At 38.4% G+C, this 20,519-nt stretch overlaps 1 protein-coding gene across 1 annotated transcript in view; it reads left to right on the forward strand.

Annotated features, from left to right (window-relative positions):
- Positions 1–6,322: 6,322 nt before the first annotated feature.
- The window catches only part of LOC106058072 (extracellular serine/threonine protein kinase FAM20C-like), a 54,938-nt gene continuing 40,741 nt past the window's right edge, over positions 6,323–20,519 (forward strand). Inside the window, exon 1 of the mRNA XM_056020695.1 lies at positions 6,323–6,849. Within this exon, the coding sequence (XP_055876670.1) occupies positions 6,679–6,849 (171 nt within the window). The 5' untranslated portion in view covers positions 6,323–6,678. The remainder of the gene's footprint in view (positions 6,850–20,519) is intronic.

Raw genomic sequence — 20,519 nt, forward strand, 5'->3', positions numbered from 1 at the left:
CAGTGCAGCCAGCTTAAGCAAACTACAGTCACCAAATTTCATGAGCGTAGTCAAAAGTGGTTTTGTGGTCCCCCCCCCTTTCCAATACAAAAGTAAAGCATTTTACCATTTTCTACCAGTCGCTGGATTCCAGTGAATAGAAGATTTAGTTTTTGATTTTTTTTAGCGGATGCATTTTTAAAGCTTAAAATAACGGAAATAATGCTTGGGTCCGGAGCGAACACCACTGGATAGGCTTACGGCGCTCCCCCAGACTTCCTAGCTGTAGCTGTCCCTTGGCGGTGTGTACTACCTTTCACTAATTATAGGAAGATAATATTCTGGAGTAGAAAAAACGTTTCAAAGAATGAAAGATAAGAATGTAATGAAGATTAATTACATATACACACACTAATATCTATATCTATCTATCTATCTATCTATCTATCTATCTATCTATCTATCTATCTATCTATCTATCTATCTATCTATCTATCTATATATATATATATATATATATATATATAAATTGCGGAGGTGGTTTAACCCCCCCCTCCCCCCGAAAATATATGACATGCCATTTGTGGGCCGGTTTATATGGTAATGCCCGGGCTGATTTTGATACCCAGTCCGCCCCTGATTACACTTGTTTACTTTCAAACAAGAAAAAAAAATGATTGTTCACAGATGTCTGTGGACCTAAATAATGTGAAAGTTTAGCAGCAAAGTTTTTTATAAAGTGTGGAGATACAGCTTCTGGCATCCATGAAACTCCAGCAGAAGAAATGTCTGACCCTAACTTCTCTTAGTGGTCATAATTTGATTCGAGGTAAGTCTTCTGGCTTCTGTACTAAATGGTGAGCTGAGGGCATTAAAAATCGGGTTCCAAGTTATTGACGTCTTAAAATGTGCTTTCAGACTCAAAAATCAAGGAATCCAAATAAGTCTTGTACATTTTAACCATTTCATTAGAAATAGTTTCCTCTTTCAGCAAAGGAATATGACAAAAACTGTTTTCACTTGTTTGCCTAGAGAAATGGGAAAGCTTTGTTAAAAATATTTAACATGCACATACATTTCATGCGCAAACGACCCATCGCGATTGTGTAAATGTAAAATGTTAAGTCCGTCTTCTACTCTTCATTAGAAATGTTAGTAACAAAGTTACAGTCAATGTCTTTCAAGGAACATAACGATATTCTTTCTTGAGATTTCATTTTCTTCTCAACACCTTGCCGCCCGTGTTCAACCAGCGGATACTACTGTGGTACCGTACATGAGAATTTTTTTGTTTCCAAATCTTTAAGTACTTCCCTGAACTGCCTTTGTTTAATAACTCTATCTCTGATAAATTTGATCACTGAGATAATGGGGTCCAAAATATATTTAATATTCATTTATGATTGGGGTATTTGTTCTTTAATTTAATTTATTGTTCCAAGTCAAAGCTCAGACTTCAGTTGTTACACTAGCCGTTTTGTTCAAAGCCAACTTAACTTTCAACACAGTTCTTCATAGTATTGAATAAATACTAGCCTGAGTTTGTTTCTGTGACTGAATGTTTTGAAATAAGAATAATCTTCGTTTACTTTAAACTTTTTAGAATGACTTGTAGGGGCACTGTTTCATCATAAGTGATAAAAGTCAGAAGTCTAAATTATTTATATAGATATTTCTAATTATTTATTTCTAATATATTTGCATTTTATGATATGTGAGCACACCTTATTTCTGTAGGTGTTCGCGGGCGCATAAAACAATCCGGCGGGCCACATGTGGCCCGCGACTGTAATTTGCCCACTTCTGAACTAGACGATGATTTAATATAATTCTTTCTGGGGTCCGTCTCTTTTAGTCTTTCTCGGTCTCCCCCAGTCGAAGCGAGGACAGAAGCCGATCTTCCGAGGGAGCCTTTGTAATCTTACTAATGCGCTATTACGCGGCAAATTGCCTGCGAGCAAGTCCTTCTCATATAGACTACAATAAACACTAAATCACACGTAGGTCACAGAAAAGTGGTAGAGTTATAGGAGCCAATATGTGTGTACGGCCTGACATTGAAAGAGGTTCTATTTAAGACAAAAGACAGAGAGGAATGAAGAAAGACAGTCGACAAATCTTGCATGATGCCCCAACGGTCCAACAGACTAAATGATAGGTAAAGGTAAAAGTAAAGTGTGTACGATATACATAAAAGGAAGTAATATTCAAACTGAGTTTTTAAAACCAATTGTACGCTTTCGGAAGATCATTAGTAGCTGTTTCATAATACAAATGCTTTTCAAGTGTTAAAATTTTTTTTTTTATAAATATAGCAACAATAAGTGTATGCTACAAATACAGTTTCACTATTTTTCATTTAGGTAAAGCTCTGTAACTAGAATACAGTAATAAAGACAATATAAGAATTTAAACAACTAATGGTAAAGTAGTGTATATAAAACCAGTTCGTACCTTTTTAATTAAATTAAGAGATGTGATTGCTATAGAAATCCAAAAAGTTTGACCCATTTCAAGAACGATAAAGATAATGGTGACATCGTATTTCCAAATTTGCTTTTTATTGTCGGATTGAAACGTGACAGACAAAAGGCCAGAGGAACAGTATAAAAAGAATAGCGGTTTTTCCCTACGGGGGATGGTAATAGCAATTTCGATATCCCAATGGCAAATAAAAAAAAAAACACAACACAACATGCAATTCTCTTTAAAAAAAAATTGCAATAGTTAAAAAGTTGTAAATTGGGATTCTGCGGTCAGTTAAGCCAACAGATTTGTACGCACAGCTGTTTGTATTCTTTTAAAGTCGGATTCTTCTTTTTATAAGATATTACGTCATTAGACAACATGTTCATTCCATAAGTCAGTCATATGATAGTAGTCTGGGTTGTAATTACAAACTTCTGGTTCGCAGTAACAAGTTTCTCAGTAGCACGAGGGAAAACAATATTGTATACTATCAACGAGAATAGGAACACACAAAAATAACCGTGTTTGAGGGAGATGTGTTACAAACCGATGGAAGATGTGATCTAATAATTGCCCAGTAAGCTAAGAGCTTTGTTGGTGTAGTCCCACAGAGGATGAAATCACGGACTCTTCCAGTTACACTTCTATTGAACAATACAAGTGGATGAACCAGTTATATTGACGTGGGGAGTCCCTCCATTGGAAATGTTTCTCTTGGAGTTACAAAATATGTTTGCTTCACTTGGTAAGTGAACAGTTTGATCTTTTTTTTTAAATCATTCAATTACTTCTCCAAACACAAGCCGCTCAGCGAGTCTTTGTGTAAACGGGTGAATTTAATCTTTGTGCAGCAGTCTTTACCGTTTGTGCTGAACATTTTCTCAGGTAAATATGATTACTGAGATCAATACTTCTCATGTCAAGATTTGTTACGTATAATATATTGTTCAGGTATAGAGTTCAGATGACGAAACAAAAATAGGTACTAAAATGTCAAATAAATAAGATTTTCTCTCTCTTCCTTTCTCATTCTTCCCCCCCCCCAAATCGCTCTCTCCCTTTCCCCACCCCCTCCCTCTTTCTCTATCTTTGGGGGAGAGAAAAAGATCTATCTATACATTTACTTTTGACTAAAAATTTCTTTAAAAAAAACGTGTTTTTCCTCATGAGAGATTGACCCACAATGCCTTTCCCATTTTTGGGTATAGTTGCAAGGCAGCAGAGATTTTAATTCAGTTTTCCTTCTGCTAGGTGGGTAGCAAGCCAAGGCTAATGAGCCCTTCCCACTCGAAGCTTACTGGTTTTGGCGTCACTTTCACACCTTGGCCCCTTCGTTAATGAAAACAGTTCATCGGACCCAATATTTGAGCCAAACATGAAAGAGCAAGAAATGCACAAGAAACTCTTTGCGAAAACTTTTACAATGATACTTAAGGCAAATTAATTAATTAATTAATATTTAATGTTTGAAGGACTACTTCATAGAACAACAAATTTCTGTATGAAACATAATATCCCTAGCAAAGGATGATGAACCTAAAAAGAAAAAAACAAACATTTCCATTGTGTTTGGTGATTTCAGTAATAAATGTTAATTATTATTTTAATTGGTTTGAAATTTGAATTTTATCAATAAAAACGATAGATCTCTATAACTTACTATATAGTTCGTCCATCGAGGTTCGATGATGACCACTTTGTCATCCAGGGAGCTGAGGGCTTTGCACTGGGGTTTTATGCCTCCTCGTGTGGCTGGTGAGACCTATGTGAGCCCGGAATGTTCGGCTGCACACTGGGCAGGTTATTCCAGCTGGAGCTAGTGTCGTTTGTCTTGCTTTTCTTTTCTGGCGTTTTTCTTCTGCCTGCGTTGTTCTTTTTTCCTCAGCAACCTGTGCGCCAGTTTTCACAGCGTGACGCCATGATGCTCTGTCGTGTGCCTCTGTCTCCCAGGTGCCAGGGTCTATGTTGAACGCCTTCAGAGAAGCTTTGAGGGTGTCCCTGAAGCGCTTTCTTTGCCCACCTTGCGAGCGCTTTCCTTCGCTTAGTTGGCCATACAAGAGTCGTTTTGGGATGCGGTGGTCTTCCATTCTGTAGACGTGACCTGCCCATCGCAGCTGGGACTGCATCAGGATTGTGTGGATGCTTTGCAGACACGCTCTTCGAAGGACTTCTGTATCTGGTATTTTGTCTTGCCATTTGACATTTAGTATTTTTCTCAGACATGTCATGTGGAAGCGGTTTAGTCTCTTTGCATGTTTACTGTACACTTACTTACTATGTCGCTTTCAATTACCTTTTCACTCTTCATCTCAAAGTAGTTAGAAAATAGTTTGCTTTTTTTAATGTTGATGAATTAGCAAAAAATGCAATATGAGATAAGCAGGGGGTCTACCGAGAACCAGAAAATATGGCAAGGGGTCTACGAGACAAAAAAGTTTGGGAACCACTGCGCTAATGTAATTTAATTTTACTATTGTTCAAAATATGAAACATTTTCTGTTTACCTGCAGTGGTCAACAAAAAAAAAAAAGGTTCCTGAAGCCGCCTAGCAGATTTGAAGTGTACATCCTTTTTTTTTTTATATCTTCTAGTACTTTTATTTGTTAAAAAAATTTGCTTTGCTAATCTTAATAAAAATGTCACTTTCTTTTGTGTCTTGTAAGTAAGAAATAACAAACAAGCATAAATAAATCTTATCATACATTATATGACATTATATATTATATGACATTATATATTATACGACATTATACATTATATGACATTATACATTATATGACATTATACATTCTATGACATTATACATCATATAACATTATACACCATATGACATTATACATTATGTGACATTAAACATTATATGACATTATACACTGTGACGTTATACATCATATGACATTATACATTATATGACATTATACATTATGTGACATTATACATTATGTGACATTATACATTATGTGACATTATACATCATATGACATTATACATCATATGACATTATACGTTATATGACATTATACATTATGTGACATTATACATTATGTGACATTATACATCATATGACATTATACATCATATGACATTATACGTTATATGACATTATACTGCAAGTGTAGTAAATCTCTATTAGACATTGAGAGATTTATTATATATGTTTTCACTGTTTTTGTTTTTTTACAAATGCTTATATTAACTCTGTCTGTCTGTCTGGTAAAAAGTTTCGTCACGAAATCTGTCCCACACCCATTCTTAGATCTAATTGAAACTTTGCACAATTATTCATTGGCATAGACATGACATGAATCAATAAAAAACAATTAGTCAATTAATTAGTTGTAATTAATTACTATGTTTGCTACCAACAAGGGAAATAAATCCTTCATTATTCACAGATAGGGCTAAATATGAAGGTATCATCCATTTAGATAAGTGCGATATCAAATAAAGGAAATAACTTTTACATTATTGCGAGATATAGTTGTTAGTGCGGACTTCTTTCCCTTAGATAAGCTTTGATGTTGTTTTTTTTTATTTTAAAGGATTTTTAATATTTACTCAGTATAAAGCTTTCTGTTGTTTTTATTGACTCCTGTCCTCAGTTGTGTAACTTTTAGCCCTTGTCTTCCATTGTGGAGATGACCCTTGAGGGTTTATGGGACATGACCTAAATTGTGCCGGTGTGCCAGAAACAAAAAACAAATATAAATACTAACTTCTGTTTTGCATTTTTAATTTTTGTTTTCAACTTAATTGCGGGGGCTCAGTTTTATTTCAGATATCAACTACGATAAGTAGAGAAAAATGTGTTAATGTTTTTTCTTTCCTTATCGACGAATCGATCTTCACTGAAATAAAAAAGAAAAAAAACCCCTAAAGCTTACACTTTATTGTAGACAGAAATGCGTTGACTGGAGAGTGGATATCAACCAAACTAGCTTAGCAACTCGTATTTATTTATTGATTGATATTGCGTCTCAACGTGAAGATTTTTCAAAATTTATTTAATGTATCAGCTTTCGTTCTTAAAGTGGACATTAAGCAGATTGTCATTTTTTCAATGCAATTGAATTGTGACAAAATCTTTTAGACTAAAAAAAAAAATTCAATTAATTAAAAATAATTTAATTGTAATCTAACTGTGCCAAGAGAAGAAAAAAAAACACAATTTGTTTCTAAACACATGAATCAAAGTTTGTTTTTTTAAATCCGCCAAGTTCTTTGTGAATCATGTTGGGAATCAAATATTTTGTGACCTCAAGGATTGTTTTATTATTACTTCGAAGGAACAAGATCACTGCAGTGTGTTTGTGTGCTACTGCCTTGTTTGTATTTGGTCTTTCATGTCCCCAGACTTTGCTAACAGAGTTCTCGTTAAGATTTAGCAACAACAACACATATGTAAGTAGACAGAATATTTATAGGCCTACAAGAAATAGAGCACACTGTCAATTTTAATTGTATTTTTTAACATCGTATATGCATTAAAAGTTTTTCCCTTTTATGTTAAAATCATCTTTGAAGAAACAAGTGTGTTTGCGATTAAACGAAGCGAAAATAATACGTATTATGAATATCGGAAGACTGAAAACTATTTAGTTGCTAATGTCTTTAACGGATAATAAATTTCATAATAAAATACTGTACTTTATAAGACCTTGTAGCACTAATTGGGCATTTAATTTTATTTTAAAAATGACATGCTTGGGTTAGGAACAGTGTTATCCATTATTTACTTTAGTAGTTGCTTTTTTTTAATTTGTCTGTGAGTCCGCAGAGCAGATAAACGATAAAGTTATTTTTCATAGTGTCAACTGAATCTGTATTAGCCTTTTTTTGGTTTATATTTCTTTGTGAAAATTAGAATGCGAACAACAGGCTTTGTTTAGACTCTGTGCAATCATAATGCTGTCCATGTAAATGATTTCACCGTTTATTTTGTTGTCAGGGGCGGACTGGCTATATGGGCAAACGGGCAAATGCCCGGTGGGCCGGTACCAAATGGGCCGGTCTGGTCGCGACCAAAGAATTTTTTTTTTCAAATGAAGACAACTTTAAAAAAAAATGTGACAACAGCGAGACACAGATGTCCGAACACGTTTTATTGATATTTATTTTTTATTATTATTACACTTAATTTTTTTAAAGAATATCAAACAATTTTCACTTTTCACTGTAGCCTACGCATTATCATTCGCAAAACGTTAGACTGTACTTTTTGCTATGCACGAGCGGCATGAACTTCACACTGCTTTGATGTCTTCGAGGTTGTGTTTGGCCTAATCATTTTGCTGGTCGGCATGTATGTTTGATGGCACTCCCACTTGTTTTTGCTCCTTCCCATTCCCTCTTTTGATGGTTCCATTGTCAGTTAACGAAAAAGAGGGACGAGAGAGGTTAAGTTAGAAAACTTTGATATAACGCAGAAAAGAAAAAAAGGGGCGACAATAAGCTCTTTAACGGATACAACGGATACCAGCAAATATAGAATTAGAAGGAAATGAGAAGGCTGACACACTCGCCAAGAGTGGGAGAACAAACTCACAATTAAACATTGTACTATATCCTGTAGAAATGAAAAAAAAAAAAAAAAAAAAAATAAATGAGAAATGGACAAGCTCTCATCTGAATCACAAGAAAAATGATGCCTATTATAAGCTATCCTGACCAGATCAACGTTTAATCTTACGACTCAGGACCGGACACAACAGAATGAGACAACATATCCTTCAAAACTGTTCACTTTACCATGAGGTCCGTACAAGACACTGGCCCCAAAACACACCAATAGAAAGAAAACTATATGGAGAGCTCCCTGATTTGGAAACCACTGCGAAGTTCATCTCATATATTGGTCTAGGCATCTGAACCCTCCAACATACAAATGAGAACGAGGAAGAAGAAGAAGCGCTTTAACAATACTTAATATGAATGAACTGTAACACACACACAGCCGCCAAATTGCAAACCAACAAATTTATTTACAACTCAATATGGGTATAGAGTTCTTCTTTCTGAGATTTGTACAGAAAAAGTAAGCTCTCTTTTTGTTTATTTTTAATAACATTGATCTAAAAATACTACACTTAAGGATTTAAAAAAATATTGTTTAATTAAAAAAAGACAACCTAGCTTGAAATCATTTTTTTACTATTATAATTAATGGCAAACATATGCTCAGTATGCATAGTATAAAGTCATTAATGATGGAAATTCTTATAATAATTATAATACTTTATAGGCCTATAGCGCTGTCACATCCAATATTTAATGAAAGGAGATTTATATTTATTTTTTAAATAATGGGTTATGATCTATTCATATACAATTCGCCTTTTTGAGAATGTACTTGTAAGTGCCCTCTAACCTCTTTTAATGGAATGGGTTGCCTGAGGCAACCAAGAAAACCAATGACTAAGCATATTTTAATCACAGAACATGATTGACACATGAAATGCGCAGGACGTAACTATCTTATTTTTGAAGAAACGTCTGTAATCTATAAGTAATACCAAAAAGTTTCAAACTCATTATGGCTGCTATTGTATTGTTTATAGTTTTCAGACTACATACATGTATAAGTAAAATACAATATGTAATCCTATGCACGCATACATCCAGTTTTCGATGCGTTATCAAACTGTATATATTTTGAAGTGAATTAGGCTTACACCTATAATGTGACACATGGGCGTAGCCTGGAGGAGGGGGATTCAAATCATAACTTGCCACAGACCTCATTGTCTGAAAAGGATACTTTACTTAATGCCTCAGTGCAGCCAGCTTAAACAAACTACAGACACCGAATTTCCTAAGCTTAGCTAAAAGGGGTTTTGTGGTTATCCTCCCCTCCAATACAAAAGCTAAAGCAAAACTATATAATAGTTACCATTTTCTACCAGTCGCTGGACTCCATTAATTAAGTGCAGTGAATAGTAGATTTGGTTTTTGAATTTTTTAGCGGAAGAGTAGCAAGCTAATTGCACTGTAGATACCTCAGAATATGCATTTTTTAAAGCTAAAAAAAGGAAATAATGCTTGGATCCGGGGCCAGCTGGGGGAGCTCACAGCGCTCCCCCTGACTTCTTAGCTGTCCTTGGTGGTGTGTACTTCTTTCCACTAATTAAAAGAAGAACCTATTCTAGGCTAAAAAAAAACAACGCCCGAAAGAATGAAAGGTAAGAATGTAATGAAGATTAATTAAATACATATACATTGCAGAGAGGGGTAGAAAAAATCCCCCCCCCCCGAAAAAATCCTAGCTACGCCCATGATATGACATGCCATTCATTTGTGGGCCGGTTTATATGGTAATGCCCGGGCCGATTTTGATACCCAGTTCTCACCTGTTTGTTGTAGAATAATGGATTTAAACTGTATGACCAATAGTTCAATCTGCAGAGAACGTGCACTATGTACTTGGCTTGGCCACCTAACAAAGGGGATCGAGATCGAATCCCTAAAGGCAGCATGGATAATCTTCTCCCAGATTTCCCGCCCCACTGGTTCACAGACATAAATTGGACAATAGCGCACTAAAATTTGCAATATATAAAAGCTATTAAAAGACAATTCTGCCCCATTCACACATACATACAAACATACATACATACATACATACATACACAAACACATTTTATGTGATACATAACTAAAACAATGTTAACAGTGTACACAATGATACATGATAAAAACATAACCTGTAGTGTACATTTAAGTTCAACAACACAAACTTACAGATCCACATGTTTTCTCATGATTAAAAAAAAAAAAGAAAATACAATTCTTAAATCACATATAATCAGCATTTCCAAGAAATATTCAAAGAAATATCAGAGTCATTATTCTGCAGTGAGGTGAAAAATCAGAATGAACTCGATGTTAACACGATGACGTCTCTGCTATCCTTCGTATGTATGTGAAAGACTTTCTTTCCTGACAAAGCCTAAGGAGGAATGTTTAGTTTAGAACACTATCTGGTTGTATTTGTAAGCACACTTTCTCCAAGGACCCAAGCAGAGCCGTAGTTAGACTTGAAAAGATCCTAAGCTATTTGAGATATGGGAGTCCTTTAGTTATTATATATCAGTGCAAAATATTTCGTGAGGCCTAAGCTTGTGTTGCCTATAGGTAACACCGGCCTTGGATCCAAGGAATATAATCACATTTTGTACTAAATAAAGTAGTAAGCATGAGTAACCCTAAACATTCTAAATAGGATTAGAGTGACCCTAGATGATTGTATATATTCTAAATATGATTATAGTGACCCTAAGTGACTGTATATATTGTTACGAATGAACAGTGACAGTTAGAGGTCACTACGTGTGACCTCAGCGAGATGACACTGCAGCAGGTGTTCTCTGGAATCGACATGTATAAACAACGACAGGATGTGATGTTTCCTCCCATGTTGTTCCAGAGGATACTAGCAGTGTTTTAGCAACAATAGACAAGCGATTAGGGACTGTATATAAACCAGAGATTTGATGTGAAAAGAGTCAGTACAGTCGTCGTTACTGTTATTTACTGTGCGAGACAGTAGAAGAGAGTGGACTTGAGCCGTTACAGTCGATACTGTCGATGTAAGACGTATACGCTACATGTTACAGTGACGAATTGTTAAAGTTATAATTCAATAAAGTTATATAAAGCTGAAAGTTGAGTCGTCAAGTTCTTTGCAGTGTTTTTTTTTTATTTGTGTGCCTAGTACATTTAGCCAGAAGATCAGAAATACGTAACAATTGGTGTCAGAAGTGGGATGTTTTCTGGCTGAAATGTCTTCGAGGAAACTACTTAACCAGCTGTTGTCAAAGAATTAAGGCAAGAACTTCGCGAGAGAGGTCTGTAGCTCAACGGTAACAAAGAAACGCTAACAGAACGCCTAAGACAGGCCCTTATTGAGGAAGATCAAGATCCAGATGAATACATATTTAAATTAAACCCAGATATGACAGAGATCCTGAGTAACATGCAGGGCCAGATGGACTTAATGAAGGAGAGCCTCAAGAAAATAAACGCCATGAATGAAAATGAACAGATGAGCTCTATGAACGAGAAGATTGACCAGAGAGTCAACACTGTGGAAAAAGAAATGGAAGAGATAAGGACTCATGTCCGAGAACAACTGAGCAAGGAACGGGGTACTAGAACAAAAACATTAGTGCCCGAAATCTCTGGAAAGATAAAGCCGCCTGTGTTTGATGGATCCATCTGTCACGAGTCGAGTCTGTGACCTATTTCGACCAGTTTCTAGAAGCTCGAGTTCAAACCAGTGCAAGTGTCCAGCGTAAACAAGTTAATTTTAGGTATCCAATCAAAGAAAGGGGTTAAGGAAAAAATAGCACACGTCAGCTTCTAGAAGGTCAAAGTTACTAAAATAATTATCTGAGAAGGTTCCATGATTCTGGAACGTACGATCAAAGAAAGTATAAATAAGGGGAAAGTGAGTTAGACGGGGTCCTCGCATAGTAGTAGTTCTTGTAGAGCGATGGTCCTCGCTCAGTTCTTGATTAGTAATAAGTTTTGTGATATTAGCGGGTCCATTAAGTAAAGTTTTAGTAGTTGAAGTTGAAGTTATACTAAGTGAAGTTTTATGTATCTTTAAGTTTTATTTATGAAGTGTCAAGTTGTTATTGAATTAAGAAATTAATTTGATGTGAAAGTTGAAGAAGTTATTAAAGAAGTTTGAAGAAAATACAGAGAGATGTTTCTTTCTTCATTTCATTGAATTGTCAAGTGTAATCATATAATCCCCGGCAAGTGTGATGGTCATTTCATATGAATTCATCAACTTATTAATACAATCCTTCGGCCAGTTCGTCACACATCTCATGGACTGTTTACAAAAGACAGTTTGAGGCAGCGGCCAAGGTTAATAACTGGAACACTGAAGAAGAGAAAGCGACTGCTCTGGTGTTAGCTTTAAGAGGGAAGGCAGCAGAACTGCTCCAGTCAATAACAAATCAACAAGATTACGCTGCCATTGTTAAGGCTATGGAGCTCCGTTACGGAGACGAACATTTACAAGAAGTTTATAGAGTTCAGTTGAAAACCCGACAACAACGCTCCGGTGAAACCTTGCAAGAGCTAGAGGCGGACATAGAACGTCTTGCTCATTTGGCATATCCAGCACAAGACTTTCTGGACGTCGTTATCACTGATGCATTCATTGATGCTATTCGAGATCCAGAACTGAAGAAGGCAAAAATAATCAGTGGTAAGCGCAAATCCAGCGAAGCCCTGGTCTACGCCCTCTCCTATGAAGCCGCCAAAGACAGCCCCATCGCAATATGTAATACTCTTGACCTGATCAGAAACTGTAATAATGATATCACGATAGTTAATTCCACCAAACCTTTCAATCCACAAATTACCAAGCTCCTGACAGAAATGAAAGTGAATTTATCAGATGAGCAGTACAGCAAAGCAGAACAGTTGATTATGGAGTTTGCAGATATTCTGCCATCTGATGAAGCAGACTGCGGACGGACAAACATGGTACAACATCGAATAGACACTGGAAACACCAGACCGATTCGACAGCCACCACGTCGCTTGCCGCTAGCAAAGCAACAAGAAGCTATGGACATGATAGAGGGAATGACGCAGCAAGGAATCATTGAGCCCTCAAATAGTCCTTGGTGTTCGCCTATTGTCTTAGTAAAGAAGAAGGATGGATCTATGCGATTTTGTGTAGATTACAGAGCTCTAAATGAAGTCACACATAAAGATAGTTATCCACTTCCTAGAATCGACGATATTTTGGACACGCTTGCAGGGTCCCAGGTATTTTCTACTCTCGACCTAAAGAGTGGGTATCGGCAAGTTGAAATGCATCCCAATGATAGAGAGAAAACCGCCTTCTCTGCTGGCAACGGCCTCTGGCAATTTACTGTGATGCCATTCGGTCTCTGCAACGCACCAGCCACCTTTGAACGATTGATGGAGAGGGTTTTACGAGGACTTCATTGGACCACATTCCTAGTTTACCTTGATGACATTATTGTAATTGGCAAAACGTTTGAAGAGCACCTTGCAAATCTGAAGGAAGTATTTCAATGGATAAGAAGTGCGGGAATGAGACTCAGCCCAAAGAAGTGTTCCTTATTCAGGAAAAACGTTAAGTACCTTGGTCACATTGTGTCAAATGACGGAGTCAGCACTGACCCTGACAAAGTTGAGGCAGTGAAACGATGGCCTACGCCAATTAATATCCATGAGCTGAGAAGTTTCTTGGGACTCTGTACATACTACCTACGTTTCGTGCCAAATTTCTCCAACATCTGTAGGGTCCTTCATCAACTGACAGAACAAAAGAGGCCATTTATTTGGACATCTGAATGTCAAGAAGCTTTCGACAGGCTGAAAAACACACTATCCTCAACACCAGTATTGGCCTACCCCATTCCAGGGAAGACATTCATACTCGACACAGATGCAAGCAACACTGGAATAGGCGCAGTCTTGTCCCAAAAGGTGGATGAAGCTGAACGAGTCATCGCATACTTCAGTCGAAGCCTATCGAGAGCTGAAAGGAACTACTGTGTGACGAGACGTGAATTGCTGGCTGCTGTGGATGCAATAAAACATTTCCACAAGTACCTATACGGGCAGAAATTTATCTTAAGGTCAGATCACGCAGCTCTGCAATGGTTGCTTTCGTTTAAGAGCCCTGAAGGCCAGGTAGCAAGGTAGATCGAACGTCTTCAAACCTATGAATTTGAGACTAAGCACCGAAAAGGGCAAATTCACCAAAATGCTGATGCACTGTCTCGACGACCCTGCAAATCAGAATGTAAGCACTGCATGAAGGCTAAAGAAAAGGAGGTAGCTGTCAATTGTCAACGGCTCGGAGTAGATGTTTTCGGACCCTGGTGTGATAAAAGGATTCGAGAGGAACAAATGCAAGATGAAGATCTGGCTCCCATTCTTCTATGGAAAGAAGATGGACAACGGCCAGATTGGAAAGACATCTCTGAGAAGGGGGTAGCAACCAAGGCGTACTGGGCTCAGTGGGACTCGCTGACGTTGGTCAATGGTGTCATCAAAAGAGTTTGGGAATCAGCTGATGGAACATCCAATCGCCTTCAGCTGATGTTACCGAAGGTGAGAGTTGCTGAAGTACTGAAAGAGATGCATAATGGCGCTAGCGGATCTCATCTTAGTGTCAATAAGACTCTGGAAAAGGTTCGTCAGCGGTTCTACTGGTTCAGATATAGAGAGGATGTAGAGGAATGGTGTCGACGGTGCGACATATGTGCGGCAGCAAAAGGTCCTCGACGCAAAACTAGGGGTCTTTTGCAACAGTATAATGTTGGTGTTCCATTCGAGAGGATCGCAATAGATGTAGCAGGCCCATTTCCTGAAACCAAGAAAGGAAACAAATACATCTTGGTAGTCATGGACTATTTCAGCAAATGGCCAGAAGCTTATGCCATACCAAATCAAGAAGCTATCACAGTGGCCGAAACACTCGTGGATAACTGGATCAGTCGCTTTGGTGCACCTAATGAGTTGCACTCTGACCAGAGCAGGAAATTCGAGTCCAAAGTTTTCCAGGAGATGTGCAAGACACTTGGCATCGAAAAGACTCACACGACAGCTCTCCATCCGCAATCTGATGGGATGGTGGAGCGATTCAACAGAACCCTAGAACAACATCTGTCCAAGGTTACCGATGACCGACAAGACGACTGGGACACTCATATCCCCATGTTCCTCATGTCATACAGAGGATCCGTTCATAGCACCACAGGATATACCCCAGCGAAGATGTTATTTGGTCGTGAGCTTCGTCTACCATGTGACCTGTTATTTGGGATTCCGAAAGATACGCCAGTGTCTTCAACTGAATATGTCACCAATCTCCGAAGACGATTGGAGAATGCTCATGTATTGGCCCGCAGAAACATCAAGACCAACAGTGATCTGATGAAAACGAGGTATGACAAACGGGCCAATACGTCGGGGTTCCATGAGAATGATCTAGTGTGGCTCTATAACCAACAGAGACGAAAAGGCAGATCCCCGAAGCTCCAAAGAGACTGGGAAGGTCCATACCGTGTCGTGAAAAGAATAAACGACGTGGTCTACCGGATACAGAAAAGTCCACGGTCCAAGCTGAAGGTTGTCCACGTTGATCGACTCCATCAGTACCGTGGTGAAATAGAATCTGTTCGGGATGAACAGATCTAAGAAGGGGGCAGTGTTACGAATGAACAGTGACAGTTAGAGGTCACTACGTGTGACCTCAGCGAGATGACACTGCAGCAGGTGTTCTCTGGAATCGACATGTATAAACAACGACAGGATGTGATGTTTCCTCCCATGTTGTTCCAGAGGATACTAGCAGTGTTTTTGCAACAATAGACAGGCGATTAGGGACTGAAAATAAACCAGAGATTTGATGTGAAAAGAGTCAGTACAGTCGTCGTTACTGTTGTCTACTGTGCGAGACAGTAGAAGAGAGTGGACTTGAGCCGTTACAGTCGATGTAAGACGTATACGCTACATGTTACAGTGACGAATTGTTATAGTTATAATTCAATAAAGTTATATAAAGCTGAAGGTTGAGTCGTCAAGTTCTTTGCAGTGTTTTTTTTTTTATTTGTGTGCCTAGTACATTTAGCCAGAAGATCAGAAATACGTAACAATATTCTAAATATGATTATAGTGACCCTAAGTGACTGTATATATTCTAAATATGATTATAGTGAAACTAAGTGACTGTATATATTCTAAATATGATTATAGTGACCCTACGTGATTGTATATATTCTAAATATGATTATAGTGACCCTAAGTGATTGTATATATTCTAAATATGATTATAGTGACCCTACGTGATTGTATATATTCTAAATATGATTATAGTGACCCTAAGTGATTGTATATATTCTAAATATGATTATAGTGACCCTACGTGATTGTATATATTCTAAATATGATTATAGTGACCCTAAGTGATTGTATATATTCTAAATATGATTATAGTGACCCTACGTGATTGTATATATTCTAAATATGATTATAGTGACCCTAAGTGACTGTATATATTCTAAATATGATTATAGTGACCCTACATGACTGTATATATTCTAAATATGTTTATAGTGACCCTAAGTGACTGTATATATTCTAAGTTGGTGGTGTATGGTGCAGTTTGCAGAGAGCCTGGATAGTGAGATTCGTAACAACTGGTGTCAGAAGTGGGATCGGATCGAAATCGAATTGGATCGGATCTACTATGGCTCGTCTAAAACTGCTGTACGAACTTGAATTTAGAAAACTGAAGCAAGAACTCCGTGGACGAAGGCTGAAGGCATGTGGAAACAAGGAAACTTTACAAGCACGCCTCCGAGAAGACATTTTGGAGGAAAAAGAAGATCCGGACACATATCTTTTTGAAGTCGAACCTAACTTGCTGGAACAGCTCACCAGTAGCATGCAGCAACAGATCGCCAGTACCAGTATCATGCAGGAACAGATGGCAGCTACGCTAGACGAGATGGGTGTGACATTGAAGAAGTACACCGAGGAGTTCTGTAGAGAGATTAAAAAGATGGGTACCTCAGTGAAGGAAGTGACAAGCCCCGTGGTGAAAGCGATGGACGTGGTGGAAGAAACCTTGTACGACCAAGGAGACTTGAAAGATGAAGGAGATTCACCATCGTTGGACATTGAACAATTACCCGCCCAATGCTGTGAATCAATAAGCAGTAACAATGGCAATGCTGATGAAGGTGGTGCTGCCTGTGAATCCGAAAACAAGGAGTACAGACTTTTGGAGCCGAAATAGACAGATCAAGAGAACGCTGAGTTTGCCTACAAGCCTGTTGCTGAGGGACGTTTACATGATGAGAGCTACCGGCGAGGCTTGGACTCTACAGACGTTCGTCCAGATGCTAAGATCAGCGAGAGAATCCCTGGTGGTGATCATGAGAACCCATTGATACCTGATGAAGTCGTTGAGAGACAATTGCAAGTCGGAAGATACCAGCCAGATCGGCACCCAACAGACGTTGGTCAGGCTGCCAATACTGGAGAGGAAAGTCCTGATGGTGGTCAAGAGAATCCAAGGAAGCCTGACGTTGAAGTTGATGGACATTTGCACGATGAAAGCCATCGACAAAGTCTGAAACCAACAGGCGATTGGCCCGATACTGAGACAAGAGAGAGAGAGAGGTCCTGATAATGATGAAGAAAGCCGAATGAAGCCTGAGGCCGAAGATGAAGTGGAGTGTTACCAACCTGTCCCAGGAGAATGTCCTCCAGACACGGCTGACGATGATGACCTGTCCCACCATTCTCTGTCCTGTGGATTTGAAATCCATCCCAGTCCTTCGCCGCAAAGCCATATGAAGTCACATTTTTGGCCAACGATCTTGGTATCTCCAGCCCTTACATCCAACACCTCTCCATGTGTCAAGTGGCTGCCCTCAGTACCGAACGACAAGAGAGCGATACGACCACGACATCGATGCAGCCAGATGAAGGCTAACTGGAGGAGAAGAAGAAAACGTTTTCTGAATTCAAAGTGGATGAGGATGAAAGCACGACGTCCATTCAAACAGGTGAAGGCCAATGGGAGAAGAAGGAAGCGACCATTGCTGACTGCAATATGGATGGCTCCGTCAAGCTCAACAGGCAAGCCAACTGTCACCGATCGACCCCGCCTGCAGCGACGAAACTTTATCGCCAATGTCATGAGGTTGATTCTGTCCGGGATGGACAGATCTAAGGAGGGGGCAGTGTTATAAACCTGGTGGTGGCACAGATGGGGGGTAGTGGTGTGAGTGTAGTCAGCAGACGCAAATCGCCCCAGGCCAGCGCTAGACGAGCGGTCAACCGTGACGAGTTACGACGGTCAGCCGAGTCGAGTGTCAACAGGACGGTTCAGGAAGGATCGCCGTCGTGAACAGAGCTCAGGAGCGTCACGAGGAATGTAGTCATGTGACGAAGCTAGAAACGTCGAGCGATGTTCCGTTCGGTTCTAGAAGGCCATTAGGGACCCTACATAAGAGCGGAGGTGTCGCAGTCAAGACGGTTGAGAAAAGTGGTTCACAACAGGGGCTCAGAACACTGTCAACTACAGCACAGTTCAACGGTGTGGTTCTGTACGGAGCATTACGACGGTTCAGTGCGGAGTACTGTCAAGTACAGTTGAGATGACTGGCGTCTTGATCTTGGTCTGCGATCGAGTCCGACACAACGAGCCTAGTGTGTGAAGTCAGTCCTGAACCGTTGAAGCTAGTGCAAGCCCGGAACGAGACGGAGAGGCCAGTGCAAGAGTTGATACGGCGGTACGGTGTTATCGGAGAGATATTTGTACAGTGTATGTGTTGCCAATTGTACAGTATTGGCTGTTATTTATTCAACTATTACAGTGTTACGTTACTTTGGAGACCTGAGTTGTCAAGTTCTTTAAGTTGGTGGTGTATGGTGCAGTTTGCAGAGAGCCTGGATAGTGAGATTCGTAACAATATTCTAAATATGAACATAGTGTTTCTAAGTGATTGTATATATTCTAAATATGATTATAGTGACCCTAAGTGATTGTATATATTCTAAATATGAACATTGTGACCCTAAGTGATTGTATATATTCTAAATATGAATATTGTGACCCTAAGTGATTGGAAATATTCTAAATATGAACATAGTGACCCTAAGTGATTGTAGATATTCTAAATATGAACATAGTGACCCTAAGTGATTGTATATATTCTAAATATGAACATTGTGACCCTAAGTGATTGTATATATTCTAAATATGAACATTGTGACCCTAATTGATTGTATATATTCTAAATATGAACATTGTGACCCTAAGTGATTGTATATATTCTAAATATGAACATTGTGACCCTAAGTGATTGTATATATTCAAAATATGGACATTGTGACCCTATTAACGTTTGTTCTCATCGTGGAGAATCAAGTCAAGTAATTATGACTTTTCTCTCAAAATATCACAGTCAAATAATTATGACTTTTCTCTCAAAATATCACAGTCAAATAATTATGACTTTTCTCTCAAAATATCACAGTCAAATATTTATGAATTATTTCTCAAAATATCACAGTCAAATAGTTACCATTTTGTCTTACACTGTTATTACAGAAATACAGTCAAATATTTTAAATACACTATATGCACGCATATGAGAAATAGAAACTATGAATTGTGAATACCTTACTTTGCATAATCCGACAGTTAATCCTTATCATTGAGAGGAAGAGTCTATACAGTTGAATGCATGCGATCCCTCCATGTGATAGTAACAGCTGTTCACGGGTTGTTGTTTTTTACATCACGCCTTTCTTTCATTGCTGACGTATCGCATTTTATTGAGGTATCTAAACTCATAGCGGCTTTTTCAGACCTTGCGATATAGAAACAAATAGTGGAGATTTTCCCACTATCAAGGACGGTCAAATGAAGGTCAATGTGGCCAACGATTGAAGTGAGTGCACTCGGAGGAGATGAGTGCAATGGATTCTTCAGTGCTATAAAGTGGCGAACAAAAAGGATCAAATAATGATCAAACAAAAACAGCCGAGCTGATCAACACCCTTCCTGGGTGCGGTACATCGGTTACACCAACAAAGTTTGCTATGGATCCGTCATTGCCCTGTACCACCACTAACAAAGAAAAATATTTTCAGAGAGTCTCACTATCAAATGTGTGTCATGTAAATAGTGACACTTCACATTTTTTGTAGAAATAAAGATTGTTTGAAACGCACACACACATTCAAAGAATCTAAAATTAAAAAACAAACAAACACACAACATCATCCTGTTAGCTCTCTCTGGCAACCTTGACACGTTTCATTTCGCGACACGTGTAACGCAATGGTGTTTCTAGTGGGTGTCGAGTACACAATGGACATCTCTCCACAACTCGACAGCAATGACTAGAGTATGAACTCAATGTGAGTCTATTCAATTTCTGTTGCCAATCTCTTAAGTGCACTTCAGCTATATTCTATTGTCACTTCGCTCCTCAGTTATCGCGCTTTCACTCTAATACGAGTCTAATACGAGTTTTTATGTGGAAAATCAT

This window comes from Biomphalaria glabrata, chromosome 2 (assembly GCF_947242115.1).
Source record: "Biomphalaria glabrata chromosome 2, xgBioGlab47.1, whole genome shotgun sequence".
NCBI classification, from domain to species: domain Eukaryota; kingdom Metazoa; phylum Mollusca; class Gastropoda; family Planorbidae; genus Biomphalaria; species Biomphalaria glabrata.